This window comes from Lepidochelys kempii, chromosome 27 (assembly GCF_965140285.1).
Source record: "Lepidochelys kempii isolate rLepKem1 chromosome 27, rLepKem1.hap1, whole genome shotgun sequence".
NCBI classification, from domain to species: Eukaryota; Metazoa; Chordata; order Testudines; family Cheloniidae; genus Lepidochelys; species Lepidochelys kempii.
The window spans coordinates 13481868-13504354 of record NC_136406.1 but is presented as its reverse complement, the minus strand read 5'-3'; the positions used below and the strand labels follow the sequence as shown (position 1 = coordinate 13504354).

Sequence of the window (22487 nt, the reverse complement as noted above, 5' to 3'; positions counted from 1 at the left end):
ATCGTTTGCAAACGTCTTCCTGGCTGGCTGGAGCGGACGCAGGGATGTTCGGCTGGCTCCCAGGCCTGCTCTGGTGCCCTCCATTTGGGAAGTTGAGTGTTTGCATTGCGGTTCGCAGAGCAGAGAGGAAGGGGATAACGGTTTCGCGGCTTGTTCTCACAACATCGCTGTTGCCTGCACAGTCAGACTCGCCCTTTACACGGGATGCGGGTCACAGGCCCGTGTGCACGCTCAGGAGCACAGTGTTGCACGTTCACACTCAGTGTTACGCACCCTGATGCACGCTCCTTTCACACGCACCCGGCCTTACACGCCGGCACGCTCACTGCTACCCTGCGGCATGTGCCGGTGTGCACACTCAGGCTCACGCACGCACATTCGTACGGCTGGTCACACACACTGTCGCACTCTTTGCACCCAGACACACACACGCGCGCGCTCTCTCACGCTCCTCTACGCCAGCTGGCAAGCTTCCCTCCCACATCGCGCACGCTGGCGGGATTTCGCTCGCACGCGTGAGGCTCACGGCTGCACACCCATGCGCAGAGGTGCTGGAAGGAGAGAGGCTGCCGCACCCCTGGGCTGGAAGTGGTTCCCATTGGATGCAGGGCTTGCCGTTTGGTTCAATGGCTCTCAGCAACCCCACAGTGCAAAGTGTTCCAGCCCCCCCCTTACCCATGCGCGCCATCTTTGCCGCCTTCCCCGATACCTGGAGCGATCCCTGTTGGGCAGCGAGTTACTGCTGCTTTGGTCACAAGTGAAAGAGAAAGCAGGCAAGGGAAATGAAAAGTAATTAAGGGAGGAATCTTTCCCATCACCGCTGAGTAACCAAGAAGCTCAGGGGCAGGAAAGAGATTCAGATCTGCTGGGGGTGGGGAGGACACAGCCATAGCTGGTTTTTTGTAGGGGCTGGGGAAGGTACGCTATGAAAGGGGGTAACTCTCGAATCATCTTCCCCTGCTTTTTAAACTACCGGGCCTGGGAAGCTGTTGTTATCTGGGATGGTCCCATGGTGAAGTGGTGCCTGTCAAATGTCAATGTCGGTCTGAGTTTCAGTGAATTCTTTTCAGAGTAGCAGCCGTGTTAGTCCATATTCGCAAAAGAAAAGGAGGACTTGTGGCACCTTAGAGACTAACCAATTTATTTCATAGAATCATAGAATATCAGGGTTGGAAGGGACCCCAGAAGGTCATCTAGTCCAACCCCCTGCTCGAAGCAGGACCAATTCCCAGTTAAATCATCCCAGCCAGGGCTTTGTCAAGCCTGACCTTAAAAACCTCTAAGGAAGGAGATTCCACCACCTCCCTAGGTGGCGCATAAGCTTTCGTGAGCTACAGCTCACTTCATCGGATGCATTCAGTGGAAAAACTGAATTCTTTGTTCACTTTGCCAGCTCTTAGTGGGAGAGAGCTGGGAGTAGGCAGTGAAGCAGGCACTGAGGAGGGTCCTTGGTCCCTCTAGCTCTTGTTGTCCCCCTGGGCGATCTGCAAACCAGAGCTGGGTTTGGTGCTGTTGAAATGCACCAGCCAGCCGTCACGCTGCACAGCCGGGGCCCAGTGTCTCCCCTTGGGACAGGAGGAACTCCCACTGATTCCTGTGGGATTGACTGGCTCCTGTGGGAGAGAACCGAAGACGATGGGGATGGCCAGGGTATGATAAACTATTGAGAATCAAGCCGCCCTTGGGGAATTTTGGCCAAGGAGTCTAGCACCTGCCTGGTGTTTGGGATTGTGCGTTCGTGCTGGAAATTGATCCTACCGGTTACTTGCCTACCTGCTTTTGAGGCTCAGGTGCACCGTGATTCTGCAGCTGGGGAATGTTTGGCTTCTTGTTCCTTCATGTAAATAAAATGTTTCTAGGCCTTATGGTTGCAAAGTTCATCACTCAGACGTAACTGATGCAATCATGCTTGCCAGTGACACCAGTTCAGGTATTTCTGGGGGGCGGTGATTCAAGTTCCTATCCCTCCCCCCACAGAGCCTGCAGACAGCCTGAAACCAAAACACAGGAGAGGTGAACTGCCTTGTTCATATCAGGGGGCGGTTAACTCTGAAAACTAATGATGACACAATCAGTGTCAACTATTAAACTATTGTTAACTAGTTAGTTACCTATTGGTATACTTACTATTATGTTTATTGCCGTTTGCCACCACACCTTCCCAGGTGCCAAACACCTCACCTGTCCTCTCCCCAGCTACTAAAACCCACAGCTTCACCTATGCCAAGAACTCCTGCAAGGCAGTAATGCATTTAACTGCAAAGTTCTGCAGCAGACGGACGATTAAAAATGTAGAGGCCTTGTAAAATAAATGGCATGCAATAAGTGGGGAAGCTGTAGCAATTGCATGGTTTGCTTTCCTATTGGATTCAGTGAATGTCTCAATGTTTTGATTTGTCCGACACTGCTGCAGACTCTCCAGGCTGTTGTACAGGGCTGCTGGAGAAGGCAAGGGGTTACTGGAGAGTGCACAAGCCCCGAGGACGCTCAGCATACACGCTGTGCATTCTTGAGTATGTTTCATTATCCCACATTGTACGGATGGGGAAACCGAGGCACTGAGAGGCAAAGTGGTCACACAGTGAGTCCATGGCAGAGTGGGGACTAGGACCCAGCAGTCCTGCTCTAACTAAACCCAACTCCCTTTCCAGATCCAGGAATGGAACCCAGGAGTCCTGCTTCCCAGTCCATTTTGTTGTAAGCACTCAAACCAACTCCCCGCTTCGAAGCAGGAATAGAACCCAGGAGTCCTGTTCGCTGGGCGGTGCTGCCTTTGCTTGTCTCAAGCAAATCTCACATATAAGGGTTTCCTGATAACTTGGGTTAGGACAACTGCATGTTGTTGTGCCCAGTCCTCTGGGGTAAGCTCAGGCCTCTTAAGGAATAACCTGTGACATGGGAAACGGAAACAAATGCGTCCCCTCAGGGTGGGCACAAACCAGAACAAATAACTGAGACATGAAGGACTCCAGAATGGTGAGTGAACTGTTCTGAAGGGCACCCGGTGTCTCGGAGCGATTTCTTGCAGACGGTTGATTCATAGCCCTGTGCCGGCCAAGAGTCAGGCCAGCACGAGGCCCGGGTGGCAAGAGAGGAGATTTAGATCTAGAAATGTGGAAGGAGGGAGAGGGAAGATTCTGATGTTGGAGGAAGTGTGGGATAGTGGTCAGAGGAGGGGACTGGGACTTGGGGCTCCTGGTTTCTCATGCTAGCTGAGAGAGGGAGGGAGGTCTAATCAAGCAGGGGATTGGGAGTCTGGGCTCTGGGGTCTATTTCTGGCTTTGACATGTTCTCTTTGTGGCTAACCACCATGTTTTCAGGTGGCTGCTGATTTCTGGGCGCTTCCAATTTTTAGGGAGCCCAACTTGAGAGGCCTTAAGGGGGCTTGGCTTTCAAAGGAGCCGAACCCCTACAGACCCCATTGACTAGAGCAACTGTCACTCAGCACCCTCCAAAAGCCAGGCCCCTACAGTACCTCAAGGATGGAGGTGCTGGGGATCTGTGGCCACTCTTGGACGAGCTAGACTTTAACCCTCCTGTGCCTCAGTTTCCCCATCTGGAAAACAGCTCGACAACCCCTCCATCCCCCAGTACCTCATGGCAGTGGTCTCAGGATTAATTACTCTTTCCAGGGTCCAGGATAAATGCCAGGGTTTATTACAAGCTCCTGTAATAGCCTGCTCCCCTAACAGGCTCTGTGTTGTGCTGGCTTTATGTCCTCTCTGTAAATACAGCATCTGAACAGGCAAGTGTTACGGGAGAGCGTAAAGGTCATTTAGTGCCCGAGGTTGCCTTCTCTTTTAGCCTTCCTTATCCCGCTGGATGTACTATCATGGCTTTTCCTGTAACCCCAGAGCCTGCTCTGCGACGGGCTAGTCCAACCCGGCTCGGCTTGTGCTGTCCTTTCCTGCAATGGCCTGGAGTTCCCAGCGATGCCCTTCGCTGGACCAGTGCCAGCCGGGTGCGGGGGGGCTGTGGTGTTGGCGGCGGTGGTGAAGCAGGCATAATAGTTTAATAGCTGTGCAGCTTGAAATGGAACCCAGGGTTATGAAAAGCTCAATTAACGTCAATTGTGGATGGAGGGATTTTGAGTCAAAAGGGCTTGGAATCAATCTAACGGGCTTGTTTCAAACCTCATCTCTTTAATGTCATTCGGCCCGTTGCAAGGCGGTTGGCTCTGATTCGATGCTGTTCGTACTACAGCAATGCATAAGGGCCTCGACAGCAAGGGGTAGGTCTTACAGAGGCAGTGTGGTGCAGTGGTTAGAACACAGAACTGGGACTCGATAGCCTTGGGTCCTGTTCCCACTTCTGCCGCTCACCTCGAGCAAACCACTTCCCCTCTCGTGCTGGTGGCATTAATGCTTTGTGTGACCGTATCTCCCACGTGCTCTGTTCAGATTGCTGGCAAGCCCCGTGTTCTCCTCTGGACATGTACAGCTCCTGGCACAATGGGGCTTGCTTGTGACCTCTCTCATTAAAAACACGGTGTGAGAGACAGTCCCTGCCCCAGAGAGCTCGCAATCTAAATAGGCAAAGGGGGAGGGATCAAAGAGGTTTAACGAAAAGAACTGAGTGTCTGAATTCACATGGCAGGTCAGCAGCAAAGCTGGGATTAGAACCCAGGTCCCCTGACTCTCAAGGTCTGTCTTCACCACGGAGTTAACTCCCCGTGCTTGGGCTGCACTCGCGAAGGCCCTGCCTGCACTCCAGGTAGGGTGACCAGATGGCACATGTGAAAAATCAGGAGGGGGGGTGGAGGGTAATAGGTGCCTTTATAAGAAAAAATATCGGGACTGCCTCTCTAAAATCGGGACATCTGGTCGCCCTAACTCCAGGCTTGGGTCGACGCCAGTTACCTCGGCACCCAGCCACCGCTGTTAGTACATCGCTTGGGCGCGTGCGTCCGCTCGCCCGGGGCGCTTGCGTCGATGCAGAGTGCGGTGCACTGCGGGTAGCTACCCCGGTGTGCCACACGCCGCCGTCCCAGGCAGTGCCTTTTGGGCTATTTTTGCGATGCATTGTGGGGTAGAAATGAGTCGTGCAGGGATGACTGGAAGCAAGGAGTCAAGTTCCCATCATGCAATTTTCTCCATCCCATAATGCCATCCGTATCCTATAGACTTCTGGGGCACATCCCACAGCTCTTCGTGCTGCAGGAGGGATTCTTTCCCAGGAACCTATGGGACAACTTGCCTGTCCTTTCTGGGCACATGGGGGGAAAATTGGAGACCGGGCAGTATTCGGATGGTGCTAGCCCAGTGTTTCTCGAATGCGGCCACCGTGGTTGCCTGTGGTCACCAGGGGCTTTTCTTGCAGCCACAGCCTCCAGTGGCCCCTCCCCTTGCCCCCTCTGGAGCCAAAAACATCAGAGGAGCAGGCAGCCAGTGAGTTCCCCACCTCCCTGGGTGCCGTGAGGCTCTGGCTTCGGGCTTCAGCCCTGGAGTGGCAGGCAGCAGGCTCCCGTCCTGGACCCCGGCTGTGGATGCTGGTCCTCGGCTCACCCCTGCACCCCGTATCATCCCTGGCCCCCACTGCCTCCCCGCCACCCCATCCGTCCCCCCTGACGCGCTCTGCCTCCCTACCCGCCTCCCCATCCAGAGCTTAATTCTGGCTTAATGTGAAAAGTGATATTAACAAATATTACTTTTCGCAACAGCAGACTTACTAGCTCGTAAGTATTTATTTATTTTTTTTAAAGACACCAGAAAGCAAAAGAAACGCGACGATGACAACAACAAAAGACAAGAACGTGCAAAGCACCTTATTTGCGTTTCTATTCTGTTTAGGTCCGGTAAGGAATAGAAACAACTGTATGTTATTTTTATCATTGAGTCTGCAAAAAAACCCAACCTCTGCATAAATAAATTTCAATGGTTTGGACGGGTATACGTGCATATTTATCTGTTTTTCCTAAAGTTACTTAAGTATTTTAGGAAAAATGGTCAGAGTGGCCACCAGCAAGAGTTGATGGCCGCACTCTGAGGTCACTGGAAAATGTGCGGAGAGAAGCCCTGCGCTAGCCGGCGTTCACACTGCAGAGAGTCTGGGGCAGCAGCTGAGGGGTCTCTCCCTTGGGGCTGGCCCAACTCCAGTTACAAGCACCGTGCATTTGAGTGAAGGGTTTGTGTGTGAGTGGGGCTTGAGTTGTAACTTCTGTGTTAACTTAGCAGTGAAGGCAAGTCCTCTGCCTTTCGCCTGAGTTTTGGGGGATTGCGGGGGTGGCATCTGGAGGTTTGTGGTTGTTTTCCTACGTTGGTTCATAGTGTGTGTTTTGTGGTTGGTTGGTTTGTTTGTTTGCCCTCTGAGTTGGGGTTGACGTTGTGATAATGCTCTTTGTAGGCTTTATTTAATTGAATGCATTTAAATACTAATTCCCTCAGCAAAGAGAGTGGCACTGTAGCCATCCTCTGGCACAAGCCACAGAAAGATCTTTGGGAAACAGCTGTTTGAAGGGCGCCTAAAAGCCCGTCAATGGCAGGTTGGGTGCTGGGCGCTGAACGTACGCATAGTGACAAGCTAAGCAGACAAAGGGTGGGAGAGGACGTGTGACTCCCCTGAGGTCACACGGTGGAGCTGGGGCTTTCCTGACTCCTAGCCCACCCTGCTCTAATAACCCTGCCGGTCAGGCTGCAGAGACATCTACTCAGAGTTATTCTCCCCCATTTTACCGAGGGGGAAACTGAGGCACAGAGGGGCTAAGTGACTTGCACAAGGTCATGCAGAGAGTCTGTGGCAGAACTGGGAATTGATCCCAGGTCTCCTGCATGCTAGGTCAGTGCCTTAACCCCTTGTGTCACTGTTAGTTAAGCATGGAAGAGAGACATTCCCACATGCCCTGGCCCTTTCCCTGGAGGGACCTGCATGGCGGTGAGAGACAAGTCTTAATGGCCCATTCCTTTCCTTAGGCTGCCAACAAGGGGGTCAGCTGGTGCTAGCTATGTCAGAGGCACCTGTCCGCTAAAGCTCTGGATTGCAGCCCCCGTCTCATTCACCTAGTTCCATAAACAGCTGGGCGGAACGTCAGGCCCTACTGATCTGAGCCGTATTTGAACTGGTGACCTGACGAGAAGAGGGTGCCCCAGCATCCTCTGTGGGTTTAACGCAGGTCTGCGGTGCCTGGGCAGGCAAGCATTGGGGGTGGGGGGTGTCTGTGCCAGGAATCAGGAGGCGCGGGCTGTGCTCTTGGTGATGAGTGTGTCTTTCTATAAGGAACGCTGTATTCCTGCCTCTTATTTGTAGGGAGGAAGGGGAGCCTTGTCGCTAAGGCGCTGGCCCGGGAGACATCGGGACAGGGATCTATTTTGGGTTCAGCCACAGACTTCCTCTGGGACCTTGAGAAAGTCACTTAACCCCACTCGGCCACAAATCAGAGAGGAGTCTTATGCTGCTGTAATGTATGCCTTCCTTTGGCCCACTCATCGCATAAAGAACTCCAAGGCAGACTTCCTTCAGCTCGCCCCCGCTGGCTGACACGTCACGGGTGCCTTCCCCCCCGCGCTGTGAGAGCCTCGTGCGACACTGGGCATGGCAGCCTCCTGTCTGAATTTGCTGCTGTAGTTGCCCCATCTATCCCATGCGGATCCTGGTGCTCAGATCTTGTCTACCCACGAGCAGTGTAGCTAAAATCCTGCATCCCCCTCCCGGAGTGGCCGCAGGTTTACTAGTATCAAGCTGCTTATACTGGTCTAGCTTAGACCTGTATGAGGAGGGGAATATGCTCCACCAGTATAAGGCATCTTTTTACCAGGATAACTGCACCCACGCTAGAAATTGTACTGGGATAACTGTGGCCATAAAGAAAAACCTCGCCCCTAACTGACATAGTGATACCGGGACAAAAATCTCTGTGTCGTGCAGTGGCGTCCAATAGAAATTCGATGCTAGCTACGCTTGGTGGTTTTTAATTTTTCTTATTAGCCACATTATTAAAAAGCCACCTGCGTTAGCCACAATTCAATAGCCTATTAGCCAGATGTGCTGGGTAGCGCTTTGAGATCTACAGAGGAGAAGGGCTATGTATTAATTCTGAGCAGATCTTAGCGGTGACTTAAATGGCTTTCGTCCTCTCCGCTGGAAGATGCTAAAGCCAGCACCAAGTTTGCTCGTCGGGTTCTGTCCTCATCCGCCCCCTTTGCACTGACTCACTGTGCAGTCGGCATCGCTGTGTCATGTCCCCAACTCCCATCTTTTCATGTGTTTGGGGCGGGGGAGTACTTAGATAGTTCTGGTCCCTCTTCCAGGCTCGCTCCCCTTTTCAGCCGATCTGTTGGCAGAGGCGTCACAGTGCTGAGATCTTTTAATTCCCCACCATTACCTGGGTTTGTGATTTATCTGCCTCCCACGCTCAGAAGCATGGAGGCCTAGCTGTCCCGCATTTCTCTTGTGTTCCAGGACGGGGGGCTTTTTTAAACATTTTTTATGGCAGTTCATTAATAAACACAAGCCCTTTTCCCTGCCAGTATGAGATGGGCACCCCTCACTGCCCATTTCCTGGTGTGCTTTAAAAGAAATCTCCGACATCATCCACCAGCAGCCACCAGTGTGTCTCCCCCAGAGCTAATGCTGTGGTTAAGTGGTTTGTCCAAGTGCTTTGTTCTTGTGGCTGGGCTGGGACTTGAGAGGTTTGGGGTGACTTCAGGCAAGTCTCTCTGCGCCTCAGTTCCCTCCCCCCACCCTCCCCCCGTAAAATGGGGATAATGCTTCCTTGGTCAGCTTCTGGGGGTTGCAAGCGCTCTTGGGCCGGAGCACCGATGATTAACCACTAGGCCTTGCTTCCTCTCTTCACCCTGGCCCCTGTTGTTCTTTTGCAGTCAGGAGTCGCTGTGCCCTGGCGATTCCCGCTGAAGGCCCGTCCCGAGCCGTGCGATGGACTCCATGTTCGAGGATGACATCAGCATCCTCACCCAGGAGGCCCTGTGCCAGGATGAGGTGTGGCTGGACAGCCCCAACACGGACCTCTCCAGCGAGATGTGCTCGGCTTCTCACTTTGCCCTCATCACGGCCTACGACGACATCAAAAACCGCCTGACCAGCCTGGAGAGGGAGAACTCCACCCTCAAGAGGAGGCTGAAGATGTATGAGATCAAGGTGAGGCGTGAGAGGGCGAGCGTTCTCCCCCCGCCAGATCCAGGGCGGACCTGATCCCGGCCAGGCGAATGGCACCACTGGGACAGGCGCCAGGAGTCCGGGGATAACTGTAAGAGCAGCTGTACCAGTGAGGCCCGGCGTGTGCGGCTCTGGGGTCACGCACGTAGTAATACACAGCTGGGCGTGCAGCTCTGGGTTTGTACGCCTGTTCACAGCTTCGTGGGCAGCATCTCTGGGGTTTTAGATTTGATGGGGGGGGGTTTCTGGGCTCACACGTGTTTCTGTGGATTGTATGCGCAGTGTGCAGCTCTGGGCTTGTCCCCGTGATTGTACACCGCTGGGCGTGCAGTTTCCTATGTCTCTAGCACAATGATGCTTAACCAGAGTGCGTCTCTGTTGCGCTCGGCGCTGGACGGAGCTCTGGGAGTCCCTCCGATCTGAGCCGAGCGCTGTTCTCCGGGGCCGGCCTGCGACTTGCTCCATTGGATGCCAGCTGGGGGCAGCCCCCGGGCTCCTGGGGAGTTGCCGGGGCTGCTGAGTTAGGGCGCCCCGTGCTGCTGTCAGCGGGTTCCTTCATGCCCATGTCTGCTTTCGCCCCGTGGCTGCAGTACCCGGTGATCGGCGAGTTCGGAGAGGAGCGCCTCTTCTCCGTCTACGACACCCAGGAGTGCTCCCTGCTGAAGAGCGAGAAGGCTAGCCTCCAGCAGCAGCTGAACCAGTTCCAGCATGAGGTGGGTGGCTCTAGGGGCTTGGCACCTCGCAGCTGGCTTGCCCAGGCCCGTTGGTTCCTAGCTGAAAAGATCAGGGTCGTGGCAAGGTCTGGGAGATGGAGCTAGCCAGGCCCTGTGCTGCAGAGGTGTCTGTGTGTCTGGAGGGCCCGATAGAGGGGGATTCACAGCCCCGCTGATTGTGTTGGGGGTGGTTTGCAGAGCCCGATAGAGACGATTCTCAGCCTTTGGGATAGAAGGATCTGCAGGCCCCTATGGAGGAGAATTCTCAGATGCAAGGGGGTTAAGCCTGGCATCCTGGCCAAATTCCAGTTCCTGTAATTACACTTTGCCAACCAAAAAGCCCCTTCCCGAGCCATTTAAGCTGGGCATGCTGTTTTTCTTCTCTTCCTGTCTGAAACATTGCTGGGTGCTGTTAAACAGCTGCTGTGTTGCACCCCAGAGGTGGCTGCATTTCAGAGGTGGTGTCGGCCTATATAACACTTGTCAAGCACTGTGGCTCAAAGGGGCTGGGAAAATGGAAGCTATTTATTATCTTCTATCATTGTTCCTGTATCCACTTCTTTCTCTGGCTGGAGCAGGATCAGCGTCTCCCCCACTGCTAACGTATCAGAGGACCCCACGGCAGAGCGGCTCGGATCTCGGCCTTTAGTACCTTTAGCATGTGTCCATTGTTATAACGCACCCCCTGCCCTCCTTTAACAGGCCTGGAGAGGTCCGGCCAATGCTCCACTCGGTGGCGCGTCTCTCTGCTCCCTGCGAACAGCTCCCTTTGCTTCTTTCCAGCTCCAGAAGAGCAAAGAGAGGGAGGAGCAGCTGGACGAGATGATCCAGGCGTATGAGAAGCTGTGTGTGGAGAAGGCCGACCTGGAGTCGGAGCTGGGGGAGATGGTAGGTACCAGCGAGTGCCCTGCGTGAGCCGCGACCTCACGGTCTTCAACCACTCAAAAATAGGCCAGAGGAATCCAGATTGAATAATCCACAGGTAGCTAGGAAGAGGGTAGTCAGGGGGCTAAGGAGCTGGCCTGGCCTGGGACTTAGGAGATCCAGGTTTGATTCCCTGCTGTCGCCACAGACATCCTGTGTGCCTTGGGCAAGACCCTTAGTCTCTGTGTCTTCCCCATCTGTGCAGTGGAGTAACAGCGCTGTTGTGAGGACAAATGCATTAAAGACTGAGGCACTTAGATGCTGTGGTAATAGGAGGCGGCATAAGGTACCAGATAGTCTGTTTGTTCTGTCCTTTGATCTTGGAGTCTCTCTGGTGGCTAGAACAGGGGACTGAGAGACAGGACTCTTTGGTTCCATCCCTGGCTCTCACAGAGAGTATGGCCCAGGTCCCCAAAGGTATTTAGGCCCCTAACTTCCTGGAAGTTTAGGGGCCTGTCTTTGCTGCTCTGGGCCTGTTTGTAGGGAACCGGTGTCAGGACTCCAGGATTCTATTCCCAGGACTCCTGGGTCCTATTTCCAGTTCTGCCGCTGACTCGCTGTTGCTGGGCAAATCGCTTCACCTCTCTGTGCATCTGTCAAGCAGGGCTGATGACACTGACCTGCTGTACTCTACCTCGCGGGGCTTCGCTCGTTTGAGCTCTGTGCTAGGGGAATGCAGAGCGCTCCAAGACAATTACTGTAATGGCTGAATTCGTGCATCGGGCAGTATAACTCGATTACTTACCTCGGTTAATGCCTGAATCAGAGTCCGCTGCAGTGCGGCTTTGAACGTGACTTTTCCTAATGCGTCTTATCACTTCCCCTTCGCTTTGGCAGTGCTCTCTGCTCCCTCGGGCTTCCTCTTTGCTTCCAGCTGTACCCCGGCCTTGTGTTGCTCTCAGAGCTGCATGAAGACTGCGAAAATGCTTCCACGGCTAGTCATTTGGGCCCAGATCCACAGGGGTATTTAGAATCCAAACCTCCGTTGGAAACCTAGAGCTTAATTTCTCTGAGAGTTAGAAAGTTTTTCTAATATCTAACCTACATCTCCCTTGCTGCAGGTTAAGCCCATTACTGCTTATCCTACCTTAGAATCATAGAATATCAGGGTTGGAAGGGACCTCAGGAGGTCATCTAGGCCAACCCCCTGCTCAAAGCAGAACCAATCCCCAACTAAATCATCCCAGCCAGGGCTTTGTCAAGTCTGACCTTAAAAACTTCTAAGGAAGGAGATTCCACCACCTCCCTAGGTAATGCATTCCAGTGTTTCAGCACCCTCCTAGTGAAAGTTTTTCCTAATATCCAACCTAAACCTCCCCCACTGCAACTTGAGACCATTACTCCTTGTTCTGTCATCTGCTACCACTGAGAACAGTCTAGATCCATCCTCTTTGGAACCCCCTTTCAGGTAGTTGAAAGCAGCTATCAAATCCCCCCTCATTCTTCTCTTCCGCAGACTAAACAATCCCAGTTCCCTCAGCCTCTCCTCATAAGTCATGTGTTCCAGTCCCCTAATCATTTTTGTTACCTTCCACTGGACTCTCCAATTTTTCCACATCCTTCTTGTAGTGTGGGGCCCAAAACTGGTCACAGTACTCCAGATGAGGCCTCACCAAAGTCGAATAGAGGGGAACAATCACGTCCCTCAATCTGCTGGCAATGCCCCTACTTATACACCCCAAAATGCCACTGACCTTCTTGGCAACAAGGGCACACTGTTGACTCATATCCAGCTTCTCGTCCACTGTAACCCCTAGGTCCTTTTCTGCAGACGCACAGAGTAGTTGATTGCAGTCCTCTTTGTAACAGCCTGTAACATATTGCAGACTGTTCTCAGGTCCCCCCAAGTCTTCTTTTCTCAAGACTAAACACGCTCAGGTGTTTTTGTACTTTTTTTCCCCCATGCGTCGGGTTTTCTAAACCTTTGATCGTTTTTGTGGCTCTCCTCTGGATTCTCTCCAGTTTGTCCACGTCTTTCCTAAAGCGCGGTGCCCAGAACCGGACACCGTACTCCAGCCGAGGCCCCTCCAGTGCCGAGTAGAGTGGAATAAATCCCTCCCGTGTCTTAGGGCTTACAATTCTGGAGTGGCGCTGTTAGCCCTTTAGCAAAGACGCTGCCCGTGCTGCCGGGATTTCTTCTCCTGTTGGCCTCCGTGAGTGGCAGTAGCCAGCATCCTCCCATCAATCTACCTCTGTCTGTACCAGTGATGTAGTTATACCAGCCTAAGTTCCGAGTGTAGATGTCCAACACCCTTGTTAACACCCCCCAGAATGATATTCGCCTTTTTGACAACTGCATCGCACTGCTGACTCATACGCCCTTTGTGATTCACCGTAACCCCCAGATCCTTCTCAGCAGTACGAACACCTAGCAGTTATTTGATCAAAAGGGATTTGATTTCTCCACCCCTCCCCCAATGTATTTTGCGCTTGTGTTTATTGAATTTCATCTGGTTCATTTCAGACCAATTCTCCAGCTTGTCAAGGTCTTGTCCTGTCCTCCCGAGTGCTGTTAACCTAGTTGTTGTTATGTGGGCTAGGTAAAAACCTCTTATGTTCATTAGTTTAACAACCGCCCTTCGTTTTGGTGGAATGTAAGAAACAAAAGTGGTCTCCAAGACAAAGGCGCACCCAAGGCCACCGAGAAATTCAAAAGATCAGGCAAAGAGGATCCAGCTGAGTGTTGTTTTTGGGATACGGACATGTCTGTGGATGGGACAAACAGCACAGGAGAGAGACACAGGGACTGTGTTTATGCAGCGCTCAGGTTGTGACAATTGAGCTGGTGGCTTTTGATGCAGTCGACTGTCCATTGCTGAGAGGTTCCTAAGGTGGGATTTTTCCAAAGTGTCTAAGGGAGTTAGGCACCCGACTCCTATTGTAATTTGAAAATCTGCCCCTCCACGCTGGGTGTATTTCAGCTACTGAATCTCATAGGTGTTTGTGTACCCGCCTGGTGAGTGTGTGTTACAGGTACCGATCTGTGGGGGATCAGAGCCTGTTACACAGGCCAGCCGCAGAGCTTTCGCTCAAGCGGTAACGGCTCCTGGTTTTCGGTCACGAGGTCCTCAGTTCAATCCCTGGTGTGTCAGTCACAGTGGCGGCCATCAGATTCGCTCTCGGGCTCTGACATGTATGTTCAGATTGTACAGCCCCGTACGCTACATGGGGCCAGGCCTCCTGCAGGAAGGGCCCACAAACCATGTGGTGTGCAGGGGAGGGGGGGCTATACTTATAGCACAGATCTCTTACCTTCACCCTCTCTCTCTGCACCCCTTTTTTCCCCTCCTCGCCAGAGAGCTTTGGTGGAGACTCATCTGAATCGGATCCGGAGCCTGGAGCAGCAGTTGAGACAGAGAGATGGCAACTCCTTCCAGAACCTCAACTCCCAGCTGCAGAACCAGGAGGTCCAATACCTGTCTCTCCATGGCAGCCCTGGCCTGACACATGGTGAGTCTTTCATTTCTGGCCCGGGAAGATGTTTGGCTTTCCCCAGCGTGGACCCTTCATAATGTTGTCCGTTGTAGAGGGACTTGTAATACATGGGGGGCTTATGCCCTCGCTGGCCATGATTCCCAGCTCCTTCAGGCCACTTTTCTGCTCACTGCATTCTGGGGCAGTCATGGGCCTGCTCAGTCATTGGTGTTTAGAGCAGCCTCAGGGTTGCTCTAACTTGGTCTGCTTTGCATGGCGTTGTATGGGCCCTGGGAAGCAGAGAATAGCTGGAGTGCGCTGCCCTCTCCCTCCCCATCCCAGCCCCCAGAATGGAGTCCCGCTATGAACTCAGTGAATATTTTATAGGGTTTCTAGATTTTAGCACTAAAAGGCATCATTATGACTGTCTAATCCAGTGGCTCTCAACCCAAGGCCCATGGGCTGCTTGTGGCCCAATCAGCACGCAGCTGCGGCCCATGTGATGTCCTCAGGGCCGTATGGGTAGTATATATATTGTGTGGATGCAGCCCACCTAACACAGCAAGAGCTGCATGTGTGGCCCACAGTGGTAAATAGGTTGAGAACCACTGGGCTAATCTAACCTCCCGCACAACGCAGGCCGTGGAATTATACCATACATAAGAACGGTCAGACCATAGGTCCGTCTAGCCCAGTGTCCTGTCTTCCGACAGTGGCCAATGCAGGTGCCCCAGAGGGAATGAACAGAAGAGGGAACCATCAAGTGATCCATCCCGTCGCCCATTCCCAGCTCCTGGCAAACAGTGGCTAGGGACACCATCCCTGCCCATCCTGGCGAATAGCCATTGATGGACCGATCCAGGGGCGGTTCTGAGTCCGGCCTGTTAGCTTACGGAGTACTATGGGCTGTTGATGCTCTCGGTATATTTATGTCCCCCTGCTGAAAAGAACGGCTCTTGGCCACACGTCTCTATGGCCCCGCGCCCGGTTTGCTAGGCCGCTCGAAGGGCCTGGGGATCAAAACCCGTGCGGAGGCACGGTGCTTTCCGGCCAGCAGAGGGCACTGCCGCCCCTCCGTTTGTCGCTTCTGTTTCTAAAGCCTGCCCCAAGCCCGGTTAATGGCCCGTTTCAGACTCCCTGCCACCTGGAAACACCAAGTCTGTTTCCACGGCTTTCGTGAGAGAGATTGCGCCGGCCACCTGTTCACAACTGGGTGGCAGCTCCCGATGAAGTGACAGCCATCGGCACTCTGATGGCACCCGGCTCTCCGAGCGGGAGGGTGGCTTTGAGGATGCTGGCCAAGTTATGCCACGCTCTGGGAGCCAGGCACCGTTCTCCTCTAGAGTCACGGGGTGGGTGGGGGGGAAGGAGAGAGGCGCAGAGACCTGGGTGGGGGGGGAAGCAAGCTCCCGGTTCCGTGCCTGGACCCCACCCCTCTGTGAGCTGCTGTCAGAGTGGACCACAAAGCAAACCCACCGGCTCTTTGATCACCAGCTGCTTCTCCTAGTGGTGGTTTCACCAATGAGTGCCAAGGGGGCTTTGCTGGTGGTGGGAGAATGAATGGCTGATTTTCCCCCCCAGCCGCCCCCGGCTGCTTGTGGCTTGACTCGTGTTAAAGATTCCCAAGATTCGAATGATCCCCCTGCCATAGAAAAGGGACCCCCAGCCACCCCCTGTGACTTCTTCACCCCTGAGAGCCACAGCCGCCAGCCTGATCCGTCCGGCGCAGGCACTTAGGGGATGAGCTGCAGCGGAATAAAGATGCTCTAATCACGGCAGCTATCCAGGGGCGAGTCACTGGGGCGAGCGTGAAACTTGCCGGTCGATATCATTAAAAGGAGGAGTTGTTGAAAACCCAAGAGGAAGCTGTCACTTTGGGTGTCCGGGAACCAGACGTGGGCTGCTGGCCAGCTCAGCTGGATCAATGGATGCCTGCTGGGGATCTGGCCCCTTGGCCCCAGTGGAGTGACGCTGGTTTGCCCCAGCGAGGGATCAGGCCCTGGGGCTTTTAAGCCGGAGCTCTCAGGCAGGTTCTTGCTGCTCTTACTGGGAGTGCGCGTAACACGGACATGGGGCTGCTTGGTGTATCTGGTCACGTCTCCTCCTAGTGACCAGCCCTGGCTAGGAGAGGGGCCTGGCTAATGCCGTCACTCTGCCGGCTCTAGGGGCAGCAGGCAGTGCCTTTGAGGTGCAGGGCCCTGGTTTGCTCCTAGCTGCAGACTGGGGTGCCCGTTTGTCCGCGGCTTCTGTTCCCTGGGCGCTTCTTGCTTTGCTCTGTTACACACACAGGGCTGGTCATTCGCCTCTTTCTGTGGGGCTGATCCCAATAGGGCTTTTGTGTTCTGACCTCCCCCCAGGAGAGGGATGCTGGCGGGAGGGAGCCAGCCTGTGCCAGTTGGGGTGGGTCTGCCTCCCCCCATCACCTCCCTTCACCGGCATTGTCCTATCCCTCTCTCCAGTGCTGGATCGGTCCATGAGCTGGCAGAGCTCCCGCAGCCTGGAGCAGCCCAGCGAACTGGAGGTGCACAGGCTGGAGGCTGAGCTGGAGGAGGCCCGGCACGAAGCCCAGAGCTCACAGCGCCGGGAGGAGCAGCTGAAGGCAGAGTGCGAGAGGCTGCAGTCTGAGCTGAAGCAGCTCCAGGAGACCCGGGCTCAGGTGAGGGGGCAGTCGGGCCGCTGCGGGTGTTTGTCTGGGCCCGATTGTGCCCTGGACTCCTTGCAGGATCAGGCCTTGTGAAAGACCGGAGGCCCAGTCCTGGCTGGGGCCTTGTTGGCATTTGGAATCGGGACTTCTGTTTGCCGGGAGCTCCCAGGGCTGGTTGCAAACCTGTGTCTCCCCCCACAAGCTGAGAGCTCAGGCAGGGCCGGGTCCCGCTCTCGGCCTCCCTGCTGTAACTCCGGAGCCTGGGTGGAGTCATGACCGACAGAGAGCCGAGCCCGGTTCTGGTATCTTTCCCTGGCAGAGGGGGCAGCTGCTTGTCAACCGGAAGGAGATCTCCAAGCGCACAGGGATTATTGGCTCTGCCTGATCCCTCTGGCAGGGGGCTCGCGCTTGGCTGCGGGAGTTTGGAGCTCTCTGCTTTGTGTCCCCCGGGGTCCCGTCTCTGGTGCAGAGACGTGGGGCCGGTAGGACTGGTGCAAGGTTTGCTCTGCTGGCCCTTACTTAGGCTAGAGGCAGTGGGACACTGGGGGAGATGGCTGTGCCCCTTCTGTGGCTGATCCACAGATGATAGCCTGCCACCGCCCTCTGCTAGCGGGCCAAGTCCTGCAGCTCAAATGCCAGATGCCGGTTCTCTGGGGCTAGAGGCCCTTGGTCCAACCCCTGCAGCTGACCCCAGCTGTGCCTCCCCTGGGGAAGGGATTCCATGTGGCGGCTTGATAGGGGTGTGTGGCTCTTGGTCTATCCTGAGAGAGCAACACCCGGGGAGAGAGGGGATGGCTGGGTTACCAGCTGCGGAGACTGAGAAATCTATCGGGACCGGGATGGGAGCCACCCTGGAACGTGTGCATGAAGGGTTAGGGTGCCCTGCTGATGGTAATGGGCGGTTTGTCTGATGTTCCCTAGGACCTGGCGACCAGTCAGTCGGAGCGGGACATGGCCTGGGTGAAGAAAGTCGGTGATGACCAGTAAGTGCCCATCAGTATGGACGGACGTGCTTCTGCGCAACCTGGGGAAGGGGGAGAATCCTGCTCCACCCGATGCAGGATGTGGGTGGCCAGAGCTGCAGGGCGAATGACTTGGCAGCTGGATGCTTCTCTTGTCCCTGAGACGGCCCAGGGACCTTGGTCTGAAATGGCTCTTAGTGGGAGAGAGACGGTGAGCGGCACGGTGAAAGGGCCCCGTCCCTCAGCTGTTTGCCTGCTCTGAGTCTCTGGATCAATAGTGCCCGTGGGCCTGAGCCACCAGCCCTCCCTCCCGTTGGTGTCGGTGAGCGGCGGGGGCTGCGGGATCAGGCCCTGTCTGTGTTTCCACTGGATCCAGCGCTGAACCATCCCTGGCTTCAGCTCAGCAGGGGGCCCTGACTTTCCAACGTTTCTGTACTGGGCTGGGGCAGCCTGATATTCCAAAGGGGTGGAGTGCCCGGAGTTGCCGATTGAAGTTGGCAGGTTCTTGGCGCAGTGAAAACAGGGTCCCCTTTTCGCGGCCTCAGGTCAGGCTCCCTGGATGATGGAGGCGCTTGAAACCCCTGGCTGAAAACGCAGCTGGGTATGACTTGCCCAGGGAATCTGTGCAGAGCAGGGGAGAGAACCCAGGAGTCCTGGCTCTTCGTTCCCTGCTCTAACCGCTGGCCAGCACTTCCTCCTGCTAGCCCGCTCTCCCTCTCGGGTCTTAATCGGCCAGGAAAATCTCCCCTTCCCTCTGCTGCTACCCCGCCAGGATGGGGAAATGCTCAGCCCCTCCTGGGGACTCCAGGGAAAGCCCAGTTGGTAAAGAGAGACTGCAAGGTTCCCCTGCCGCGGAGCAATGGCTGGACCGTGCCTCTGGAGATGATACAACCCGGTACCTCCTCTGCTGCCCAGCTGACTCTCAGAGCCCCTTAGCGCCTGTCTCCTCCCCCCATGGGCTCCTGCTGGCCCCCCTGGCCTGGCAGTGAGATTCCCGGGGTGAGGGTCACCGCGGGAGCTGTGTGTAGCTGGGGATGGGTTTGGCCGTGGGGGGGCTAGGGGGCTGCAGTGTGTGGCGGAGGGATACTTTGTGTGTGTGTGGGGGGGGGGGTGAGTACAGCATGTGGATAGGGGTACTTAGGGGAGGGCATGGGGGGTGTGGTCTGTGGTGCAGGGCTATCAGGGGAAGAGGGTGGTGTGGCGTAGGGATACCGTGGGGAAGGGAGTGGGGGTAACAGCATGTGGCGTATGGATACCGGGGGAGGCAGGGCTAGTGGCAAATGGCGTAGGGATACTGTGTGGTGGGGGGGTACGTGGCATAGGGATCTCTCTCGGGTGAGGGCGTACACATGTGGCATAGGGATACTTGGGTGGGGGGGTGGCAGCGTGTGGTGTAGGGATATCTGATGGGGGGACTCCAGTGTTTGGCTTAGGGATACCTTGGGGAGTGGGGTGGGCAGCGTGTGGTGTAGGGATATCTGATGGGGGGACTTTGGCGTAGGGATACCAGTCCCTCGCCGAGTGGCTGCAGCCCGGCACTGCCTGGCCGGTGTAGGGAGTATGACCCGTTCAGGGATCCGGATCTGCTTGTGCACAGTCTTGTCCACGTGCCCCCAGTGATACGTGCACACGCTCCCCGTGGCATGCGTGCCCCGTGGCTGGTGTAGCAAACCCTGTGAGAAAAGCCCGGCGGGTTCTGCTCCTAGGGTCCTTCTCCCGCACGGTTTCTCCCCGAGTGCCCTCGCCCAGCGCTGGTATCACATAGCACCCGGCTGACACTTCCTGTCAACCCATCGGGAAGCGTCTCCCGGGAGAGCTGTCGCAGGCCGACAGGCGAGGCGCGTGAGCGGCCCCTGCACGGCAGAGCTCCCTGCACTGAGGGGGGCAGCCCAGGTGAAGCGGCTGGGTGGGTGCGTTCCGGGGGGCAGCAGCGAGCTTGTCCTGGTGCCTGGCATGACGAGTGTCAGATGGGCGACGGGTTTGACCCTCCCTTCCCCACCTTGTGCCCCATGCACAAGGGCAGGGCGCAGGAGAGGTGCTCGTCCCCCGCGAGGGCATGGCCCGTGTCCCTCCACACTCAGAGCAGGCTGGCAGTAGGAGTCTGGGGTCCTTGCTGCAGTCTCCAAAGAAGGTGGCGAAGTTCTGGGAAGCCTTGGTCGCCCCCTGGGCAGCGTCCCCAAGGGTGGCGCAGCCATGTGCGGTCCGCAGCCTGGCCCTAAAAGGTTAAACCTTGCAATACCCAGTGAGGGCGGTAGCTACGCTTCTATCAGTGCACAGAGGGGTAAACTGAGGCACAGAGTAGGAAGGTAACTTACCAAAGATCCCATTGGCTGCTGCAGGAGCTCAGTACTTCACAGAATCATAGAATATCAGGGACCTCAGGAGGTCATCTAGTCCAACCCCCTCAATCCACAATTTTTGCCCCAGATCCCTAAATGGCCCCCTCAAGGATTGAACTCACAACCCTGGGTTTATCAGGCCAATGCTCAAACCACTGAGCTATCCCTCCCGCCTGGCCCCACCCTCCCCCCGGATACTTGGACAGGAAAAGAACCCAGCAGGCCTCTGCTCTAACCACTAGTCCACAGTGTGGATCATTGGTCTGGTGGGTAGGACACTGGATGGATTTTTGGAGACCCTGGGGGCTGTTTCCGCCTCGGCCACTAACCTAGTGTGTGCAACCTTAGGTAAGTCCCTTCCCCTGTCTGTGCTTCTCTCTCCCTTCCCCACCCTGTGGTTTCCTTGGGGTAGGGACTGTCTCTCCTTCTGTATTTGTACAGCGCTGAGCACCAAGGGGGTCCCGATCTCGGGGGAGGATTCTAGGTGCTACTGTCGTGTCCTGCCGCTCATCACGCGTGTCCTAGCGAGTTCTAGATGCCTGATCTCTCTTGTTCTCGGGGCACTGGAGAGACTCAAGCCTACCTGATGGCTTTTCTATTTCTCGCAAAGGATTCTCTCCTGTTCAGTGTGACAACAGAAAGGTGGGAATATTGCACTGAGCCCTGCTAATGCCCCGGCGTGGTTATTGAACGGGCTGTCCCCAGCTCGGCCACCCCCATCTCGGGAGCGCCTGTGACTCCCGAGCGCACATCAGCTGCTGAAGAGTTGAAAATAAACGATTCAAAGCCGCTTGGCCTCGCCTCCTTTTCCTGAGGCCCTGGAAGCCAATCGACTGTCTGAACTCTAATGGGTGTTGAAAAATACCTGCCATGGCTGGGAAGATGGAGATCTGCGGCTGACATATTTCTCCCCTCCCTCCTGCTGTTGAACCAGTGTTGGGTTTTGTGACCATGACTGGGAAGTCGAGGGCAGAACGCGTGGGGGCTGCGTGCTTACAGGGGCTTTTGGGTGTCTGTCTCCCGGCTGCCCGTTGCCTTGCCTCTTATGGTGAGGTTCATACCGGTGCTGGTGAGGGCCCCCCCTTCTCCCCTCCCCCCCGCTGTGCCTGATCTGCAGAGGATATGAGCCAGCTGGGGACCCTTGGCTGTGTCATTCAAGCGATGGCAGCTCCTGCTTTTAGCTCTGGGGTTCCCCAGTTCAGTCCCTGATGTGTCTCTCACAAGGGGAAGGCGTAGCAGACCAGCCATGTGTGTTGGTGGTGACATAGACTGACAATTTCCTACAATATCCTGAACGGACTTCATTGAATTCGGTTAATGCCTTTGGGGTCCATTGTCTTAAAAATCCCTGTGTGTGTGTCCCTTGTGGAATTGTCTGTTTCCACAGGAAGGGTGAATAGAACAGCAGGGGGTGACTGACGGGGCAGATTCACTCAGGTTGTAACACCTCCGGAGAAACGGCCCCAACATGCACTAGGATTTGGATAAGGAGCCTGGTTTTAAACAGGCCTTCTTCCTGATCCAGCAAACGGACAGGTCCAGGGAGGGCCCCGAACCTTAGGGAGGGTTGGAAGGACTGGGGCTTGTTCGATGCTGAAGCAGTGATGAACTGGTAACCTCAAGGACTTCCCTGGGGTGGGTGGGGGAGGGTTGAAGAACTTACCCCGACCCTAGCAGGGATTCGGGCAGGATGAGTTCTGGTGAGCTCATTAGCATGCACGTGGGTTCTTGCGTTATTCGTAATGTTTTCTCTGAGATACTTTTTACCTTCACAGCAAAGTAGGCTTGCCTGGGAAGTGCCATGTGGTGACTTCTGTTGACAATCGCTCGATGGTCAGTCTCGGACAGCCTGTCTGTGCTGGGAAATACACAGTGAAAGGCAGGGAACTGGGCAGCCTGGAAACACCCTGGCCCGAGGGGAGAGAGATGCAGGGCTCCGTCCAAGAGAGGCAATAGCTGGGGAGCTGGCAGCCTGACAGCGGGTGCCCTGGAAGGGCAATACAGGTGCAGTTGTCCTGAACTGTGGCGCTGGGGTAACTGATCATACAGAGGCACTGATTCTGTTCTGTGGAGGCTTGGTCAGGCTGCTCCTTCAGCTTAAAGAGGACTGGAATTGGCTGTAAACAGCCCCTCAAAATCCCCCTTCCTGCTCCACCCATCCCCATCCCAAGTAGCGACTGGATGGAGGTCAGTTAGAGCAGACCTAAGCCACCTTCACCCTCTCTGTCCGAAGTGAAAGAAAGGAGTCACTGAGAAGCAGGCCCCAGAATGGAGAATCGGGCCCGTGGTTCCCGCTGGAGGCCACAGCAGAGACGGGCCCGGCAGTGAAGGAATCATGTAACGCTGGCCCCATCAGGGTGCCATGCAAATCCTTCCATCTAGT

The 22487-nt window shown here is 55.3% G+C and overlaps 1 protein-coding gene across 1 annotated transcript in view; it reads left to right on the top strand.

Annotated features, from left to right (window-relative positions):
* Positions 1 to 22487, top strand: part of TBKBP1 (TBK1 binding protein 1) — a 58961-nt gene that overhangs the window by 3722 nt on the left and 32752 nt on the right. Inside the window, exons 2-7 of the mRNA XM_073326063.2 lie at positions 8814 to 9090; positions 9699 to 9821; positions 10605 to 10709; positions 14042 to 14195; positions 16619 to 16815; positions 17725 to 17786. Of these exons, the coding sequence (XP_073182164.1) occupies positions 8869 to 9090; positions 9699 to 9821; positions 10605 to 10709; positions 14042 to 14195; positions 16619 to 16815; positions 17725 to 17786 (863 nt within the window). The 5' untranslated portion in view covers positions 8814 to 8868. The remainder of the gene's footprint in view (positions 1 to 8813; positions 9091 to 9698; positions 9822 to 10604; positions 10710 to 14041; positions 14196 to 16618; positions 16816 to 17724; positions 17787 to 22487) is intronic.